Below are 17,256 nucleotides of genomic sequence, written 5' to 3'. Positions count from 1 at the left end.
TGCCCATCCGCGCTCCGCAGGGATTTATGGCCACGACTTACCACTCCTGTTTTCACAATTCTGGTCCCCTCGAAAATTCGAGTAGTGTTAGCTGAGAAGCAAAGAACAACTGGGCGTCAGCGGACTGGGAAGGGAGGCATCGCTAAAATTGCTAAACAGTTGCTCAATATTGCTGCTACAAAATAGGTATGCAGGTGTCAGTTTGGAGTGAAAGCAATTCCGCTTGTTTTTGGTATTACTTACCTTACTTTGTACTTGTGTGTAAAGAGAGATTTGTCTGTCTTTAAACCTGGCAATGCCAGTTTAAGTGTACCGTCAGAAAACACATGCTCTCCTTCAAACCCAAGTTGGATAAAACGTCCTGACTCACAGGAAGCCAGAGCAGCTGATGATAATAGTTTTTTCTGCCCTTATGATAATATTATCATTATTTAGTGCTGTTTATCTGAACTACAACTATAATCAGCCTCTGAAGAATGTTTTGAAAGCTCAAGTGGATTCCTTTTCTAGGTTAGATCTTGGGTACAGCCAAAAATTAGAAGACCAGGTCCTTTTCGGGGAGATGTGGAAAGAAACGCAACATCTATTCCCATTGCAGATGCCTGTGTCGCTTCCAGTGCTTTGAACGCTGGGCTAGAGTACCCAAAGAGTATCCAGCAAAACAGTCAATAATGATTTGCTCTTAACAGTAATTAAATAGGTATCATGGTCAAATTTCAAAGAATTTTTCCATTCTATCATTTGCTGAAAAAGGCCATAATCAGCAATATACAAGTTTCTGACTTCTGCTTGGCACTTAAAGTGAAGCCCAGAACACTATGCTGAGATACTCCGAAACTGAGAGCTGTATGAGAGATATTGCTTGGATAGGACATTTGCTGTCTGATCCTTGCTCTCCCAGCAATGCTGCTAACACTGTGGCATGACACCGGAACAGAACTAAGTTGTGTCTACAACCTGATATCCTTCAGATGCTAAGTGCTAACAGAGTAGGACTAAAACCTCCACATTTTCCAAAAATCACACTTAAAAATGCTCCTCTTATTTTGTTCCATACACAACATCAGACCCAAGTGACTTAACTCTTTGCTTCACCTTAAGTATTTAAATTTTTAACTCTCTGCTTGTTTTGGTTTTCCATTACCCCTTCCAAGGTTTCTATATCTGTAAACTGGACTGGGAGGGAGTGCTCTCAGCAGAGTTGAATTTTGCCCTACTTAATGAAAAAAAAAAAAGGTAGTAATAAATTCCTAGGAAGTAGCAAAACTTCAGCACTTAAAAAATCAAAAATCATCAAGTTCTTCTACCAAGTCTTAGCTTTACCAGATTTCTCCGATAAACTTAAAAGGCAATCCATGACAAAGGACAGCTTAGGATCCAGTTCTTCAGCTTTCGTTTAAATTTGTATGTTTTGGAAATCACTGAGGTTGTGTGCATGGTAAAACCTGAACATCTCCACATGTGGTTGTCAAGGTAGGACTGATCTCCTTTCCTCTTTACATAAAACAGGCACCGATCAGACTCACATTCTGCTATAGCTGTGCCTCTGATGAATTTGTTTTAGAAAACTAGTACCAAGAAAAGCTCTGAATTCTCCTCAGACCTGATGAACCCTGCCAGCAGAGATGTGTAGGCAATCCCCCATCACTAGAAATAGGACTCTGACAAAGTCACTAGCCACAATCTGAAATTAGCATTGCCTACATGCATGCATACATCTTCTGAAATCACTCCACACCATATTGCACTCTGCAAAGAAAATGTTAAACACACAAAGAGTCATAATGTAAAAATATGTATGTGGGTTTTTTACCTTGAAAGAGCATAGTCTGGCTAAAGTCACTACGCATTTCATTTCGGCAAACTGCTTGAACTCTGAACAGATAAAGGATGTCAGGTGAGACATGGCTAATGATGGCCTTCTGTTTAAAAAAAATAGATATTATTCAGTTTTTTACCCCCACAGTACTGTCCACGATCACTTTGAAATATAAAAAGCATTGCACTAACACAGGACATTTCTGCCACATAAGACAAACTCATTTCTAAACAGAAATATTCACTGGACCCCTGGAAGAGGGTAAGACCAACGTCAAAGGACTTCCCTGGGATAAAAGTGATGCACCCAGACTCTGCTGACTCTGCCCGTGAGAAAGAAATGAACACATCCCACATCTACTCTCATGACAGCCTTCATGCCTGAAAATTTCTGCTCTCCTCATTAAAAACTGACCTTACAGGAATCAAAATGAGGTTTCGGTAGGTGGAGATCCAAGTCCCAACCTGGGATAAGCCCAGAAAAGTCACTGTATGTTCAAATGGACTATTTATTTTGCGACAAACTCGCTATGGCGATTTGATGCTGGTGGCCTGTCTAATACGATGGCTTGGCACCCTGCAATGGGAGGTCCCTGCGTACTTTTACACCCGAGACACTGCCTTGCTGCCTTGCAGCTACTCTTTTGTGTGGCCTTAGTCCATGATCACATCAGTTCACGTCTTGCAGCAGACAGCGGCAGTCACTTGAAGTGCGTTTGCAATTTCAAAAAAACCTGTGGGTCACTTGAAATACCAGTGATCTCTTTAGCAAAACACTGTCTAGCTCTGCTTCAAGACGGGACAGCCTAGCTGCCTGTACCAGAGCACTGAAAGCAAATTGCATTTTCCTCTGAAAAAGAGGTTTTTTTCCTTTTGCCCCTAAAATAGACTAATCTGTCATTGCTTTCTTAACCTCCAAGCTCTGCTGCACCGCACAGGGTCTCACTGCAATTTATTTTCAAGCTATCACTCCATCACATCCCCTGCACTTTTAATTATTTCTTTTACATAAAACAGGATGCTGTTACTGTGCCCACCTCATTTTTGCTGATTAAGGCTCTCCTCCTTATACCTGATTAAAAAAAATCTCCCTTAAGAGTGTGAAGTTATGACAAGAGAGAGGTTACAATACATCATAACCTTGGGTGCCTTTCAATAGATTCCTTTCTGATTTCGTGAGGCACATCGTTCCCTAAAGTGACCCAGATAACAATGTCTAGTGGGGAAATTGAAAATATAAATGGAAATGAAGTAAAAGAATCTTCATCTAAGGGAATAAGAGAAGTATTATTGTATAACTGATTGAATGGGCCCAGAGGACTGTGTATGTGAAAAAAAAAATATGATAACAGTCATTAGGAATAACACTCTGTGCTGCTGCATTTTTCATGTGCATATACAATTACCAATTTCATTATTCTAGAGGCTTTCTTTGATTAACAATAAACGGAGGCCTTTCAAACCTGAATATGTCACTTTGATTTTATATGCAGAGAATGTTAAAGACCGGTACAATACTTGCTTCCACTTAGACAAGAATGACAAGCAGATCAAATCCTAAATGGAGGAGATAGATCAATGTTTTCCATCTGTTCTGGAACTGTCTTGCTCTTCCCTTCTTTTTCTCCCACCGCCAAACGTAGGCAGTGCTTGTACAGGGCCACTCCGCATTTATCTTCTAGCCCTGACCATGCAACTCCTACTGATGGTGGCACGCACTGCCAGAAACTGCTCCAAAGACTGCATGGGGCTACACACAGTGAAAGGCCTGAGCCTGGGAGCAGATTTTGGGGGATCGGGCTTTTAATGTGAAAATCTGTGAGCTGAACACAAGCCAAAAGGTATTAAGTGCATAACTATTTCCTGAGCCAGCTGCTTCTCAGCAACAGTATATGAAAAAGTGTCTGCAGATTTAGTCCTTTATGTACTCACATAAACTATAAATTCACACTCCAGTGTTTTGGGTAGTCTGTTACACAACGTTCAACTAATGCCGAACATTTTAATAGCAATTCAGTGTGAGTTAAACTCTAGCCTATCTTGAAGGTAACAACTCCTTTCCTCCTCTACTTCCTTCCACTGAGAAAATAACAATATAAGGATAGCTTGATACATATGCCTGGGGCTGATGCTGTGGTTTTACCAGGTCCTTGTCACTGTCCTTGGTGAAAGTCTTCTCTTTTTCATCTTCATTTTTAGTCCAGCTGTAGGAGATCATGTAGTTCATGATCGGAGGGTGGTAGATGGTTTCTGGTTGGTTCCAGGTTACAAGCAATGCCGTCCTGTTCACAGGCTGCACTTTCATGTTGACCGGGGGAGTGCTGCAAGCTAAAAAAAGAAGGAACAAACATGAAGCTCTCTTAAATAAACGAGAGATAACAAATAGGAAGAACTGTGCCTCACTCTAAGAGCCAGTTTTTTTCTTTAATGCCCTTGCCTACAGTAATAGCTTAGACTGCAATCTACTGAGACCAATGGGATTTAATACCACCTGGAGCTGCCTTCTGCTCTCCAGAGTAAAGGGAGTGAGAGAATCCATTCTCTGCAGGCAGGTTGCTTAGTTCTCGACTTCTTTCCTAGCCCACAGCCTCCTGCTGTATGAAGGGGATAAATAATGTGGTGTGTTCTGCAGGCCCTGGAAATAGTTGCAACATCTAAAAATGTGACGCTATTGGGTCAGTAAGTGTTTTCCTCTTAACCCAGTACATTTTTGCACAAGAGCAGAAGTTACTTTATACTCCTCTTTCTATATGTTTTCCTTCACAGGTTCTCAACTGTTTGTCAGTAATATATCACCAGCACAGGGAAGAGTGGCACTTGATGGTCCTTGGCCACCTCCTTCTCGTAACAGGCAGGGGAACTCCCCAGCCAGGCTCCCAAAGCCCTGCCTTCCTAACCCTGCCTGCAGTGGGGAGGCACAAGTTACCTCTCACCCAAGATTAAGTTGGTGGGGACATCGATCGGCAGAGGAACAGCTTAACCAGCGGGCAAAAATACGGCTTCTGCTTACTGTAGACACCAAACCCCAAACTTCTCCAGAGAAGACCAAGCCCAGGCGCAAAGGTAGCCCGTACACCCCAGGAGGAGTGGGGTGCGCTCAGCCCACTCCCAGACGCTGAAAAAAACACTTTTGAAGCCACTGAAATGTAAAAGTCAGGGTACTAATGAAGAACACTAGAGGGCACTCATATGCTACCGAAAAACTATATCCTGCGCTTCTCAACTATAAAGAGTTTAGATTTTTTTCTGAGCTTTAAAAATCATGTTTAAAATACACAATTCAGGACAGATTCTCACATTCTCTTTCCCAATATAAACTCTGAACCAAGAAAAATCACTTGCAATGATACCTAAACACATGTGCCGTGGCAAAGGAGCTGGTCTCTTCTGCCAGGAAAAGTCAAAGTGTCACCCAGCCCATCACGCTGACACTCTTTGCAGAATTATTTTTCCCAATACGACTTTTCCGTTTAAAGCCAACACATTCAGCTTGTTTGCACTCTGCAGGTACGCGACTGTGTGTATATTTGGCCATTATTTCACTTCTGAAGAGTCCTGGCAGCACTGAAAGGGAGAAATATCTATTCCTATGCCTGGACTTGCAGGTTGGTCATGTTGCTCTGCTGTTACATTACTGAAATAGCTACAGTTCCTAAATAAAAATGATCAAATGCTGTAAACACAAATATTACCAGTACAATAGAAAAATACCTGTCAAATATATTTGTGCAGCTATAACTCACATGTTTGTAGCTAGCCCGAACAAGAGAATATATATTGCAGAAATATGCTTGGGCAGGAAAGATCTTTGGTGCTTGCTCCTGCCATGAGTAGTGACAATCTCGCAGTTTGCCAGTAGATCCTTCTGCTCAACCCAGAAGGATGATCCAGCAAAGCAAACAAACCTGCGGTACCTCAAATTGTTGACAAAACCAACATGAGTTTCTATTTACACTGAGTTGAAGGGACCAAATAGGCATTCTGCTGGCAATGCCACAAAGCCAGAAGCAACACCTTGGTCTGCTGCCTGCAGACCCCTTCCCTCTTGGTCTCTGCAGGGAGCCCACAGAGCCAGGGTGCTGCAGAGCACGGCATGAAGGTGGCCAGGACCCGGCCGAGAGGGCACAGCTGAAAGTAGTTGCTGTTGTCACTATTTACAGAGCTTCAGGATCCTTGATATGCCTCTCCATGCTCACCTCTTTCTGCTGAGATAGTCAGATCAATTCTCACTGACATCACTGTTTATTGATAACTGCACCAATAAATCATAACTGCCCCCTTTGAAGCCCTTTGTCATCACAGAATTAACGCTTCAAAATGCCAGGCCAGCCTTTATCGCTCTACCTAATCAAATCCTATCAGAGATAGGAGCGCAGGGTGAAGGACTACCGAGACCCAAAAGTCTTATCCAGTCCTCCTCCTCCAGATTTAAAGTAATCGCGCATCAAATTGTTTTAGAAAGAATTCACCCAGGTAACCTTCACGAGAGACAGGGAGATCTGCCTTAATTGCAACAGCCCTCTGAACCATGGCTAGCCAGCTGTTTTTCAGACAAGGACCCCAAGCCACCCGAGGGAGAAGGGACCGTCACATCCTCTATTCCATGCCACTCCTTTGATGCCATTCAGAATAGCTCGTGCCAATCAGAGGAAAGAAGTGGGTATTTCCCAAGGGTAAATAGGAGACTCGCAGACTCAAAGTTAGGAGACCCTCCCTGTTCCTGCACCCTGATCCAAGAAGGTCATGAGCACTTTTAAGTGGCTGAGTGACTCCAGTGACTTCACTGAGACAAGTTGTGATGAGGACAAACCTCATTCACAGTCAGCTAAACGGAGACTGAATTCACAACACTGCTATTTCACAGTAAATATCAGAAAGTTTTCATGACTTAGTATGACTTTGTTCCAATTACTCCAAGGCACGTCACAGTACCTAATGTAATTAAGTAATAACCAACCTTTTCTGTTCAGCCACTTTTTTGCTTTTTCTTAACAGATTATGAATGGGCAAAAAAGAAATTTTCTTTATAAAATGAAACATATGGTTTGATTAATTTAACCAAACCTGCCCAGGACACAATGGAATAAAAAAACATTTAATCCAATAATTCAATTTGATGATTTAATTAAAGTGATACATAATAACATAGCAAATGTCTGAAAGGCAAGAAAAAAAGTGTAATGATTTGACCATCTATAAAACAACTGGCATTTTCCAGAGATCTAATTTTCCTTTCAATACCCTGTGTGCCTTGGATTTTTTGAAAGAAGACAGAAAGAACTGCAGGCTCCTTTCTTTTTTTTTTTTTTTTAAGGTGCTAAAGAACCTCTACTGATTTTGCAAAACGTGCAGCTGAAAGACAGAGAAATGCAAGAAGAGGTCAGGACATGGAGGGTGAAGTGTGTATATTCCTCTGAATTGAATCAGGACACCCTAAAGAGAAACACAAGCTTTTCTTTTTTTTTAAAACCAGGCTAAATACGCAAAAAAAGCCTGTGAATTCATGATTGCTTGAGGAAAAAAAAAAGAACCGAAACCAACAGCCAGCATGATTTCACACTGAAACAGCATTTCAGCTATTTTTAGAAAAAAATATTACTAATGCCCTCTTTTAAATTCAGATCCTAAGGGAAAATAAAAATATTGAGGGGGCTTTCAGGATGACTTTCTGTGGTGTAATGCAGTACTGAGCAGAGAGATACCTGAGCTGGTCCTGCGAAGGTCTAGTGGGACACCAAATCTGGCTAGCAGATCGCCCGTGCCAGGACTCCTGGAGGCAGAAAAGCTTTGCCAAGGCCACAGGGCTACACTAGAGGCACTCGACAGGCAAGCGCGTTCGCGGTACCAGGGACATGATGCCTTGCAGCAGGCAGCAATGCCCCGAGCATGGCACGCCTCAGATCTCTCGGAGTGGAAAAAAACCCCATCACCCTCCTGTTGGGGATGACCTGAACTGGGAACCTGGCAAATGTGCTGGCTCCTGCCTTATGGAAAAGTCCTGCAGAAGAGGGAGGGCTGTGCGGGCGCATCTGGAGATCTGGAGGAAGCCCTCTGACCTGACACAGGGCAGCCTCAGCCGGCATTTCCAGCTGTTGGCCATGTGCGGGGCTGTCTGCGAGCTTGACACAGTCTTTTCTCTGCAGATCAGCCCGCCGGGGAAGGCAGGGGGCAAGCCAGCATCTTGGCTAGCCTTGTCTTCCAGGGCTCACTCAAGCCTGGAGAAAACCTGTTCGCCACTCGCAGACAAATGTAGCATGCTAATACAGTCCTAAGCGCTGGCCAGGCCAGCCATACAGCAGAGAATTATTTTCTTCATGTTAAAAACATTCCAATGGGCTGGAACAAACAAAATTAATTTAACAACTCTGCATTCATCTCTCCCATAATTTGATTTGTATGTTGTATTTGGCTACGTAACCTCCACGAGGCTTTCCTAACTGAAGCCTGATAAAGCTTAATCCAAAAGCTCCTGGCAGCTCCATTTCAAAGAGCTGAAATCAAAAAAGGGGGCTTATTGTTTTGCAAAAATTAACCACTGATAATAAGATACGCTCAGGAAGATACACCATGCAGAAAGGGCATGTAAGAGGTATTACAGCTTTTTTTTTTTTTTTTTAAAGCAGTCTACATTTCTCTTCCAAGGACAGAAATGCAAACCCAGGCAAACTTTCTGGGTTTCATCATGCTTTTTGCATATGCTACCTGCGATTATAAAAAGAGCTATTTAGGGAAAGGTAGAAAGAGCATAAGAATATTTGGTTATTTCCTGTATACCTTCTCCCTGTAAAACAGGTGCCTCATATGATGAATCCAGCGGCACTGGGCTCAGAGGGATTTATAAAATCCTCTAAAAATGTTCTAAGTTACCTGTTCCATGCATAAAAATGTCACCACTTTAAAGGCAGTTATTTCTAGCTGTGCTATGCCCTCTTTTGGAAAATCCCACTCTCTCCCTGCTGCTGCACGTCTCAGCAATGCAAAACTGCCGTTCCTCTCTTCGGCACAGTGGGATACGCGTAGTGTGATGAAACCCTGACAATTTTCAGCACAGAAAACCAACATGACAGTGAAGACCTGAATCCCTTGTGGCGAGATGGGCAGGGATCTTCTAAGGCAATTCATACGTGGAAGGAGGAAACGTCAGCATCAGGATGTGCCCAAAGCACGTTACTGGCTCAGGACTGCTCAGAGGTAGCTACAACACAGGGACAAGGGTCTGGTCTTGCTCTGGGTGGCAGCTCCCGGCCATAAACTGAGAAGGGGATTCACTTCTCCTCCTTTTTCTCATGTGCATGGGACGAGTGGCAGGAAACAGTGTTTCTCCCTCACAAAGGAGGGGCCCAGAGGATGGCAGACGGGGCATTTCTTCCTACACACTCAGTAGGGGAGAAACTGAGAGGTCAGTATGGGGGTTTCATGCCTTTCTTCCCCATAAGGGCAAACGAATTGGTGGCCAAGCTCTTGGGCAAAGAGGGTGTTTCTTTCCCCTCTGCCCCGGCACTGGGAAGGAGCTGGAAGGGCCAGTCCTGCGGGACAGAAGGACCACTTACTGCTGTTACCGTAACGACACCCAACTCAGACACAAGTTTTTCTCCCAGCTGATTTCAGAAAAGCCTGAGAACTGTCATTGATGTTCTATTGGCAAAATACTGCATTGAGTTCACTCAGCTCTGTGGCCCCCAGGAACCTGACTGCAGACAAGAGTGATGCCAAGAGAGAAGGGACGAAAAATACTTTCAACTACATGCATCTATATACACATGCATATATATTCCTTTTCATTATTAGATGCCCAAACTTCAAATAAGCCCTGAAATGCAGAAATACGGGCTATACTGCAATGAGAAAACTCACACTTGGTTTCAGTGCCATGCCATCAGCGCCATGGTAAGGGAAGTGATAACAGTCCCAGATTCAGCTACCTGGCATTGGCGTGACTCAGTGGAAGTGCCTGGGAAGAGACTCTGATCCATAACAAACAGCAGCATTCTTTGGGCTGTCGGATTCAATCTTAGAGTTCAGTGAGGGCTGTGCTCCCAAAGGATAACAAATAGACTACGAGGATCATACGCAGAGACAACACAGGCTTTAACACATAGCAAAGTGCTAAGAGGCATACTTTACAACATTTTCCCCCTTCTCCTTTTACTAAATGTTTGCAATTTTTCTTGCTTTGCTTTAGTGTACATTGTTAACTTCTCAGAGAGCTTATAAATGACATTATTAATATATAAGGATAATTGCTTTAAAGAGAGGCACACATTTTTCCTTTACCTTTGCCTGCACTTTGCCAGTAGGCATTTGCAGGCTCCGGAGCATGCCGCACACACAAATATTTGTGTTGATCTACTTCAATCCACAGGCAGAATGTAGCTAGGAGACAGACTATTTATCTTCCCTGCTCTTACCTTTCACTATGCTTCAAACAGACAGGGTTGTTTCTTAAGGTGTGAGGGACACGGACAGACGCCGCACTTGTTTTATGAGCCCTGTGAAATAACCTCAGGAGCAAACCGGCACGTGGGGCCCTTCCGACGGAGGGGCTCCAGCCAAGCTGAGTTTTGCCCCCCTGCTGCCTGCCCGCTTCCCGAGGTGAACGCACAACCGCCGTTTGGATTCATTCCTGTACGGCTTGCTTCGTAGCATTTGAGTTTCCATGGCATCACAGCAACAGACCCTGTTTTACTGAAAGGCATGGACTGTGTGTTTTACTACGCTGTGTCTGAGCCCAAATATTTCATATATTTCACAAATACTGTTTCTACAGCTGTGGCCTGAATCGTCAGCGGGTGCAGATCGGCCTTGCACCATCAGATACCACGCTGGGCTAAACCGATGCCCGCCAGGGATCTGCCCTGCAAGTTTTGTGCTTATATTGCACCCGTGCACACGTACACAGAGGGTGCCTTGTATTTAAAATGTACACCCGTGTCCTTATTTATGTAGTGCGTCTGATGCAACATGTGGGATCGCATTCTGTAGCATGTGCTGCATCAAGTGGGGGAGAAAGGAGGATTTTCTGCCAGAAGGACATGTATTTGCCATGTTAGCCAAGCCAACCTTTCCAATGTCCTGGCGAGGGTTGCTTGGACCGGGGAGCATAGGAAGAACAAGCCAACAGGACTGGTAGAGCATCCCAGTACGTACCTGAAGGATGCCCAAAATCAGACCGGGAAAGCAGCTTCCCTTTCATAGCTTCTGGAGGCTTTTTCCTACACAAGGGATGAGCTGCGGGCACTCACGGTCCAAAGTACTGTCAAGACTGAAATTAAAATCAGTACTTATGCTGGACCGGCAGGTAGGCAGTGCAGAAAGGAATTCCCTGCAGGTGTAAATGGAATAAATCATCAAGCTCCCTTACAAGCACTCAGCCTTTTCAGCTTTAGTGGCAGCTGTGAACCCAAACCATACTTAAGCTTTCGCACTTAATTCCTCTTGCTCTTTTGGTTTGGGCCCTTTATAAACTCTAGAAAAGTGCAGCACTTACTTACTCTTTATTAATAAACCTACTGGTAAGCTGTCCACTACGTTCAGGCAGAGACACATGCGCTGCTCACATTACAACCGAAGTTACTACAGGTGAGAACAGAACCCTGCAGAACAGAGCCACTGCGAGGGGAAGCATGAGACCTATGTCAGACATAGGCACCACACCTTTTTGTACCTGATTCCCCCTCAAAATGGGCAGGATTTTTTTCCTGAAATGCTTTGCTTTCCACCTGACTGATCTGAGACTCTTTGGAAGGCTGCAGCCTGTCCTTTCCTGCCTTTGCATGACGTGCTCCAAGACAACTGCCCAGATGAGGACCCAGTGCTGCAGAGCAAGACACGGGCGAGGTGGAAGGGATGAGATATGCAGGAGGAGGGCGCTGGTTTCTGCCTAAAATGTCATTAAGGCAGGTACTTGAGGTGCGCGTCAAAAGAGACCCTCGCAGCAATAGGTGAGTACGTTTGCTTGGTGCACGGAGGCTTCGGGCAGCTGGGCAGGTCCGCAGTGCAAAGAAGATGCAGGGCAAGCAATTAGCAGCACGGTGTTACCACCCTCAAGTGCAACCTTTCGCACCGAGCCAGTCCGCTGCACCAACAGAAATCCTGCTAATGATACACAGATTCATCTGCACCAGCACGCCGTAGCAGCGCGCTGACCTGCTTAAAGGGGAATGGAACCGGGAACGGATAATCTTCAAGAAAAAACGAAATAAAAAAGGAAAGTAGGAAAAGTCTAATTATCCAAGTAAACTGGGAAGGAGCTGTTAATCCATGAAGAAATCTTCCAAGATTCTTCCAAAGGACAAAACCATCAACTGTAATGGTAAACATATTGTCAATTAACTTTAAAAGGTTGTTGCTTATTGTCGTTTTCCCTGAGATATTTAAAGAAAATAAATAGTTATAATTTTGTTTTAGCAATCCCAAGTTAAGATTTCAATTGTATATAATTTTGAATTTACATTTACTAGGTTGTTGTTTTGGACAGATTATTGCTATAGAGTATTTAAGTTTGGTAATTTCGGTTTGTGGTCATTTAGGTTTGACTAAAATACATAAATGACATTCTGCAAGAGCCGAACTTCTCTGCCTAATGCTCTTCTTGGCCTCCCAGAGAGAACCCGAGGGTACGAAGAGACTGCAAAGTTGTTTGGAGAGAGTCCTCATAAAACACGGGCGTTTAGAAAGCAAAAACAAATTACTAGGAGTAATAACAGAGGCTATAAATGAGACAAATAACTTGTTCTCATTCAGAAACACTGCCGACAATGCTCTAAACTAGCGGCCTCCAAATGATGATGTCACTGCACTGACTCTCCAGAACTTGGGATGCTGCTGCAGCGGAGGTGCACTCCAACGCAAGGATGCGGAAAAGGCAATACTCTCGTAGGAGGCCTTAGTTTCATTTCTGATGTCAGAAGCCGTGAAATAGTGAATATGAACTGAACTGCTTTGCTTGAGCAGTGCTGTGCCTTTGACTGCAGGTCGATAGCTGGAGCCATGCCTCCAGCGCAAGGCACGCGGGAGGGAAAATCCAATCCAAATATCTCCTATCCACATTTTAGTGGCATTAAGTTACAAGGACTTCCAAACTGCGTATCGCTACCGCTTAACAAAGAACAGTACGGAAAATGATTGCCCGTACACTACTAGAGAAACGTCCCAGCTGTTAATTTAGAGTCCAAAGCTAAGTAAGTTTTACTAGAGTGAATTTATGACTGCTCGTTATTTAACTTAGTCTAGGATCATAATTAGAGATGGTACTCTAAGGCGAATTCCCACTGATGGGAAACAGCATCATTTGAGACTCCAGCAAAGAGTAATCAGACACCTTTGGGGAAGTAATCAGGCATCTGTGAAAGAAAACTCTGATGTCAAGAGCCCCTCACATGGGATGCTTGTTTAAGTGTTGTGAGGCTTGCAGCACGTTTAATGAGACAGAAAGGTTAAAGGTTTGGTTTTTTTTTCCCCAGTGTTAAAAAACATAAAGAGAAAGAAACGACGTTTGATGGTCCTAATCAGCAGCAAAATAAAATGGGAAAATATTGTTGCACATGGGGTACAACCTAAAACAAGGAAATGAAACACCTTTTCCTCCCAAGCTTCAATGCCTACACCTTTACTGAAGGAGGTGGTGTTTTGTAAATGCATCTGTGCTTGATGGGACAACATGTCAAAGTAGGAAGGAACATGCAGACTCAGGTCCTTGAACTGGATGGACTTCTATGTAAGAATTCTGTCTATTTGTCCCTGAAGAGCAATGTACTCTGATAAGAGCAATGTAAACTGATAAATAATTAGGAATCCCTCTAGCACAACTGCTTGAAAGCAGCCCACAAAAAGGCATGAGCACAGTATGTGATGTGACAGAGCAACACAGTCCTGAGCCACCGAGGACAGGCCAGAGAGCAAAGGAAGCAATTTTAACATGGTCATGTGCGAAAAATCAAACACTGCCACTGTCACTGATACTTACAGTATCTGATGAATATTTTACAAATACATTCCCCGTTTAATATGCTTGTACGGAGAACTTCTAACTTTGCAAAACACTGATGAGCCCTCTTTTTAAATTTTACAGGCCTGATGATCTGCATGATTTAACAGCACGATCCATTTGAATCTCTGAAAGTTTAATCTTCTTAAAAAATAGTGTTGTATGATGGTTTATTATCAGTCCACCAGTTGCTACAATTACATAGCTGAACAGCATTTAACCTGAATGGTATATTTCAGAAGTAAGATATTTAAAGATGATCTGTATGGTTTCTTAAAACAGCTCCAGGGTCAACTTAAGAATTAAGCTCAGCTCGTGGGCTCTGATTCAACAGAGGGCTTATGTGTATGCTTTTATTCCAGGCATACGAGCGGTCCTCAAGAGAACTGTTTTAAATCAGCTTTTGCCAACAGAAGGAATGAGATAATGGAACGAAAGAAAACTCTTCCTGCTAAATACTAGCACAAAAGAAAACCGGAGTTTTCACTCCCAAGTGAAAAATTAGCCCTCTACACTACTTCAAATTAGCTGAAATATTTTCACCATCTTGTATTCTGGTGATTGAAAACACTAGCCCTCCCTTCGTTGCCTCTTTAAAAAAGAGGAGGGAGAGGAGAGTAACTGCAAAACAAAAGGCTGGTAACGTTCATAATGGCTAACAAAATGGATCCAAATGCACTGACAGTTTGGGTTGACCTAAAATAGCCTTTCCCAGAACGCATTTTATTTACCAAATGCCACCACTTCCCGGGCTCTGCTAAAGAAATACTCAGAGGATTGGCATAAAGTGAGAAATAGTTTTCCTCCAGTGTATCTGCAGGTTATGCTACTGGTCACGGTTCTGTGACCTGAGATAGCTTTGATAGCTGGGAGAACAGACATTCCTGTTTGGTGCCAAACTGCTCAGGATGGCACGTTTGTCAATGGACAACCGCATCGCTGCATCGCTTTGTGCTGATCTGAAATTCCCTATTCACCGGGGAATTCTGAAAATTATTCTGAACATTATGCAAATTGTTCTGGGCACATTTTCCTCCAAAATAAGAAAGGCTTACATAACGAACGCTACACTGTTTTCTAGATTAGCAGCACTGCCCACAGACTTAATAGAGTGTGACAGAGGAAACAAATTGCAAAAATTCACACCGACAAACAAACCCAAACTTCCCCTCCAGAGCTGAAGACCATCACAAACCATATCACCTTGCAGCAAGTAAAAGACACATTTTCGTGACCTTGCCTTTTTCTAAAACCCACAAATCTAAGCACGGGGCGGGTAGACGGGAGCCAACATGTGACAGCCATTGGTCACATTGCTTAATGCAATGTGGAAAGCATCGAGATGCAGCCATGAGGTGTGCAGAAGAATCTGCATAAAATAAATTTGTTATGCTAACCCTACACTCCTATATTTGTATGCTAGACCGTCTGGCCGAGAAGCGCTCTGTGCACTCGGCTCCTCAGTACTTTTGCATGAATGACACTATATAAAGAGGTACTGTATTTACTAGCTGAATAAACAATAGGTTTTGCTTTCACTCAAGTATTATGACTTCAACTCATTTTATTTATATGTCAGTAGTTCAGAATGTGCAGCGGACCAGGCACATCATCACTGTTCACCTTTGTCAAAGTAGGGGCCAGAAACATCCACGTTGTTATATCTCTGGAACAGCTATAACTCATCCCTGTAACCTTTGGAGGATACGCTACAATCCATTTTGTGTTAGCAACACTGCAGCAACCTATTTATTTTTAAGTTCATGAAAAAAATGCACCTATTTTCAGTGTCCCCTGGTGTGCACACAACCCAAAAAGTGACAAGTTGACAGAGCCGGTACAAAAAGACTGGCTGCCCAGCCATTAGCCTCCGAAAGCAAAAGCTCAAGGGAAAAAAAATTCACTGACTCTAGCATCATCCCTGGCATTAGATGGCATGCTGAATGCTGTCAGATCACAAGAAATGCATGTCCCCCACCTGAGGGTCTCTCTTGAGCGTGTCGTAAGCTCAAATTCCCAGGCAGGTATGAATCCAGAGCATTACAGTACCTGGACACGACGGGAGATGACCCAGAGAGAACCTGCTCGGGAAATCAGTCCCCAAGCCTGTACGGTGCCAAGTACCCAGGGACTGAGCTATCTAAACGTGGAATAACGGTTGTGCAGCTCCCTTGCTCCTGTAGACTGGCTCACGTCATGTTAACTAAGCCATGTGCGCTTGGTTGACTCCGGGCCTTAGAGTTCTTAAAGATCAAAGTCAATGTGAATCTTTCTAGTTATTCAAGTGCTCCTTCGGTACCAACACTTCCAACTTCAAGATCAGAGCTTTAACTACAGATCTTAGCGTTTGTAACACTCTGTCAAAATTGTGGGTTTCAGCTATTTACTCTGGCGTTGAAAATCACCTAAAGCATTTTTATAATCTTAAAAACCATCCAGTGAGGCGAGGAATATGCAGGCATGTGGCCAAAGCAGTAAAATCTTCTTGAATATTATACCACATGTACCAGAGGTACCTTGGCTGCACTCAAAATAAAAACTAGTCAGTTTTGTCACTTTTAACATAACGTAACCTATTAACTTTCATCACTGTTCTGGGTAAGTAATATGTACGCAGGATATAACTGAAGAAATAAATACTGACACATGTTGCTGTTAAAACACTGATTGAAAACTGCAGGCCAGAGCATCAGAGCGTAGCAGGGTTTCTTCATTCCCCAAGATCTCCTTCTCACTTCTGATGTAAATTCTCCGTCCCAAGGCTGCCTTTAATGTACATGAGGTTTGTGTACGTGTATATTATATATATATCTAAATAAGCACGCTCACAGAATAATAAGCCCTGAGAAACACACTCTTCCAGCACACTCTTGGGAGGGTGAGGTTGCTGAACGCAGCTGTTTTCATGATTCATATCCTCTAAAAACTACGTGTTCTGTGCCTGGCCAGGTGAAAATGCCAGGTACGAAAGGGACGCTTGTAAATCTGCTTAGCTGCTTCCTTCTGGCAAACTGCCCCTCTCTTCTTTACCCAGCACTGGTTAAGCACCAAGCACTTCTCCAGACTGAAGACTGGGAAGTACACGTCATCCCTCCTACCTATAAATAACACCATTCAATAAAATAAAGGCAAATCAAGGTAGTAAATGATATTTATTTCTAGTCTTATTTTATCCAGTACACATTTCTCTCAGAATTTTTGATATGCTCCTCCAGCCAGGGCTGTCTGTGCCAAGGCAACGACTGCAACCTCCCTCCCACCCCCCTCCATCCAGCTCATTATCCAGTGTCTGACAGAAGCAAGCGCCAGCTGCTCTACAAAAAGGCACATGAAACACTTCAGCAAAACAGTAGAAAATCACCTGCCTATAAGGAAGATTTTTTTTTCCCCCCCTGTCACCATTACCAACCAATTGATAAAAACGTTGAATTAAAATAAAAGGTCGACAGTTC

The 17,256-nt window shown here is 43.4% G+C and overlaps 1 protein-coding gene across 3 annotated transcripts in view; it reads right to left on the bottom strand.

Moving 5' to 3' along the window:
* The window catches only part of PTPRG (protein tyrosine phosphatase receptor type G), a 415,376-nt gene that overhangs the window by 82,847 nt on the left and 315,273 nt on the right, over positions 1-17,256 (bottom strand). For all 3 annotated transcript variants that reach the window (XM_074602189.1, XM_074602190.1, XM_074602191.1), the window contains 3 exons: positions 3,962-4,146; positions 1,814-1,922; positions 42-91 (listed from right to left, as the gene is read on the bottom strand). In XM_074602189.1, the coding sequence (XP_074458290.1) occupies positions 42-91; positions 1,814-1,922; positions 3,962-4,146 (344 nt within the window). The remainder of the gene's footprint in view (positions 1-41; positions 92-1,813; positions 1,923-3,961; positions 4,147-17,256) is intronic.

This window comes from Larus michahellis, chromosome 10 (assembly GCF_964199755.1).
Source record: "Larus michahellis chromosome 10, bLarMic1.1, whole genome shotgun sequence".
In the NCBI taxonomy this organism is placed as follows: Eukaryota; Metazoa; Chordata; class Aves; order Charadriiformes; family Laridae; genus Larus; species Larus michahellis.
The sequence above is the reverse complement of the archived record's forward strand: the minus strand, read 5'-3'. Positions and strand labels throughout refer to the sequence as shown.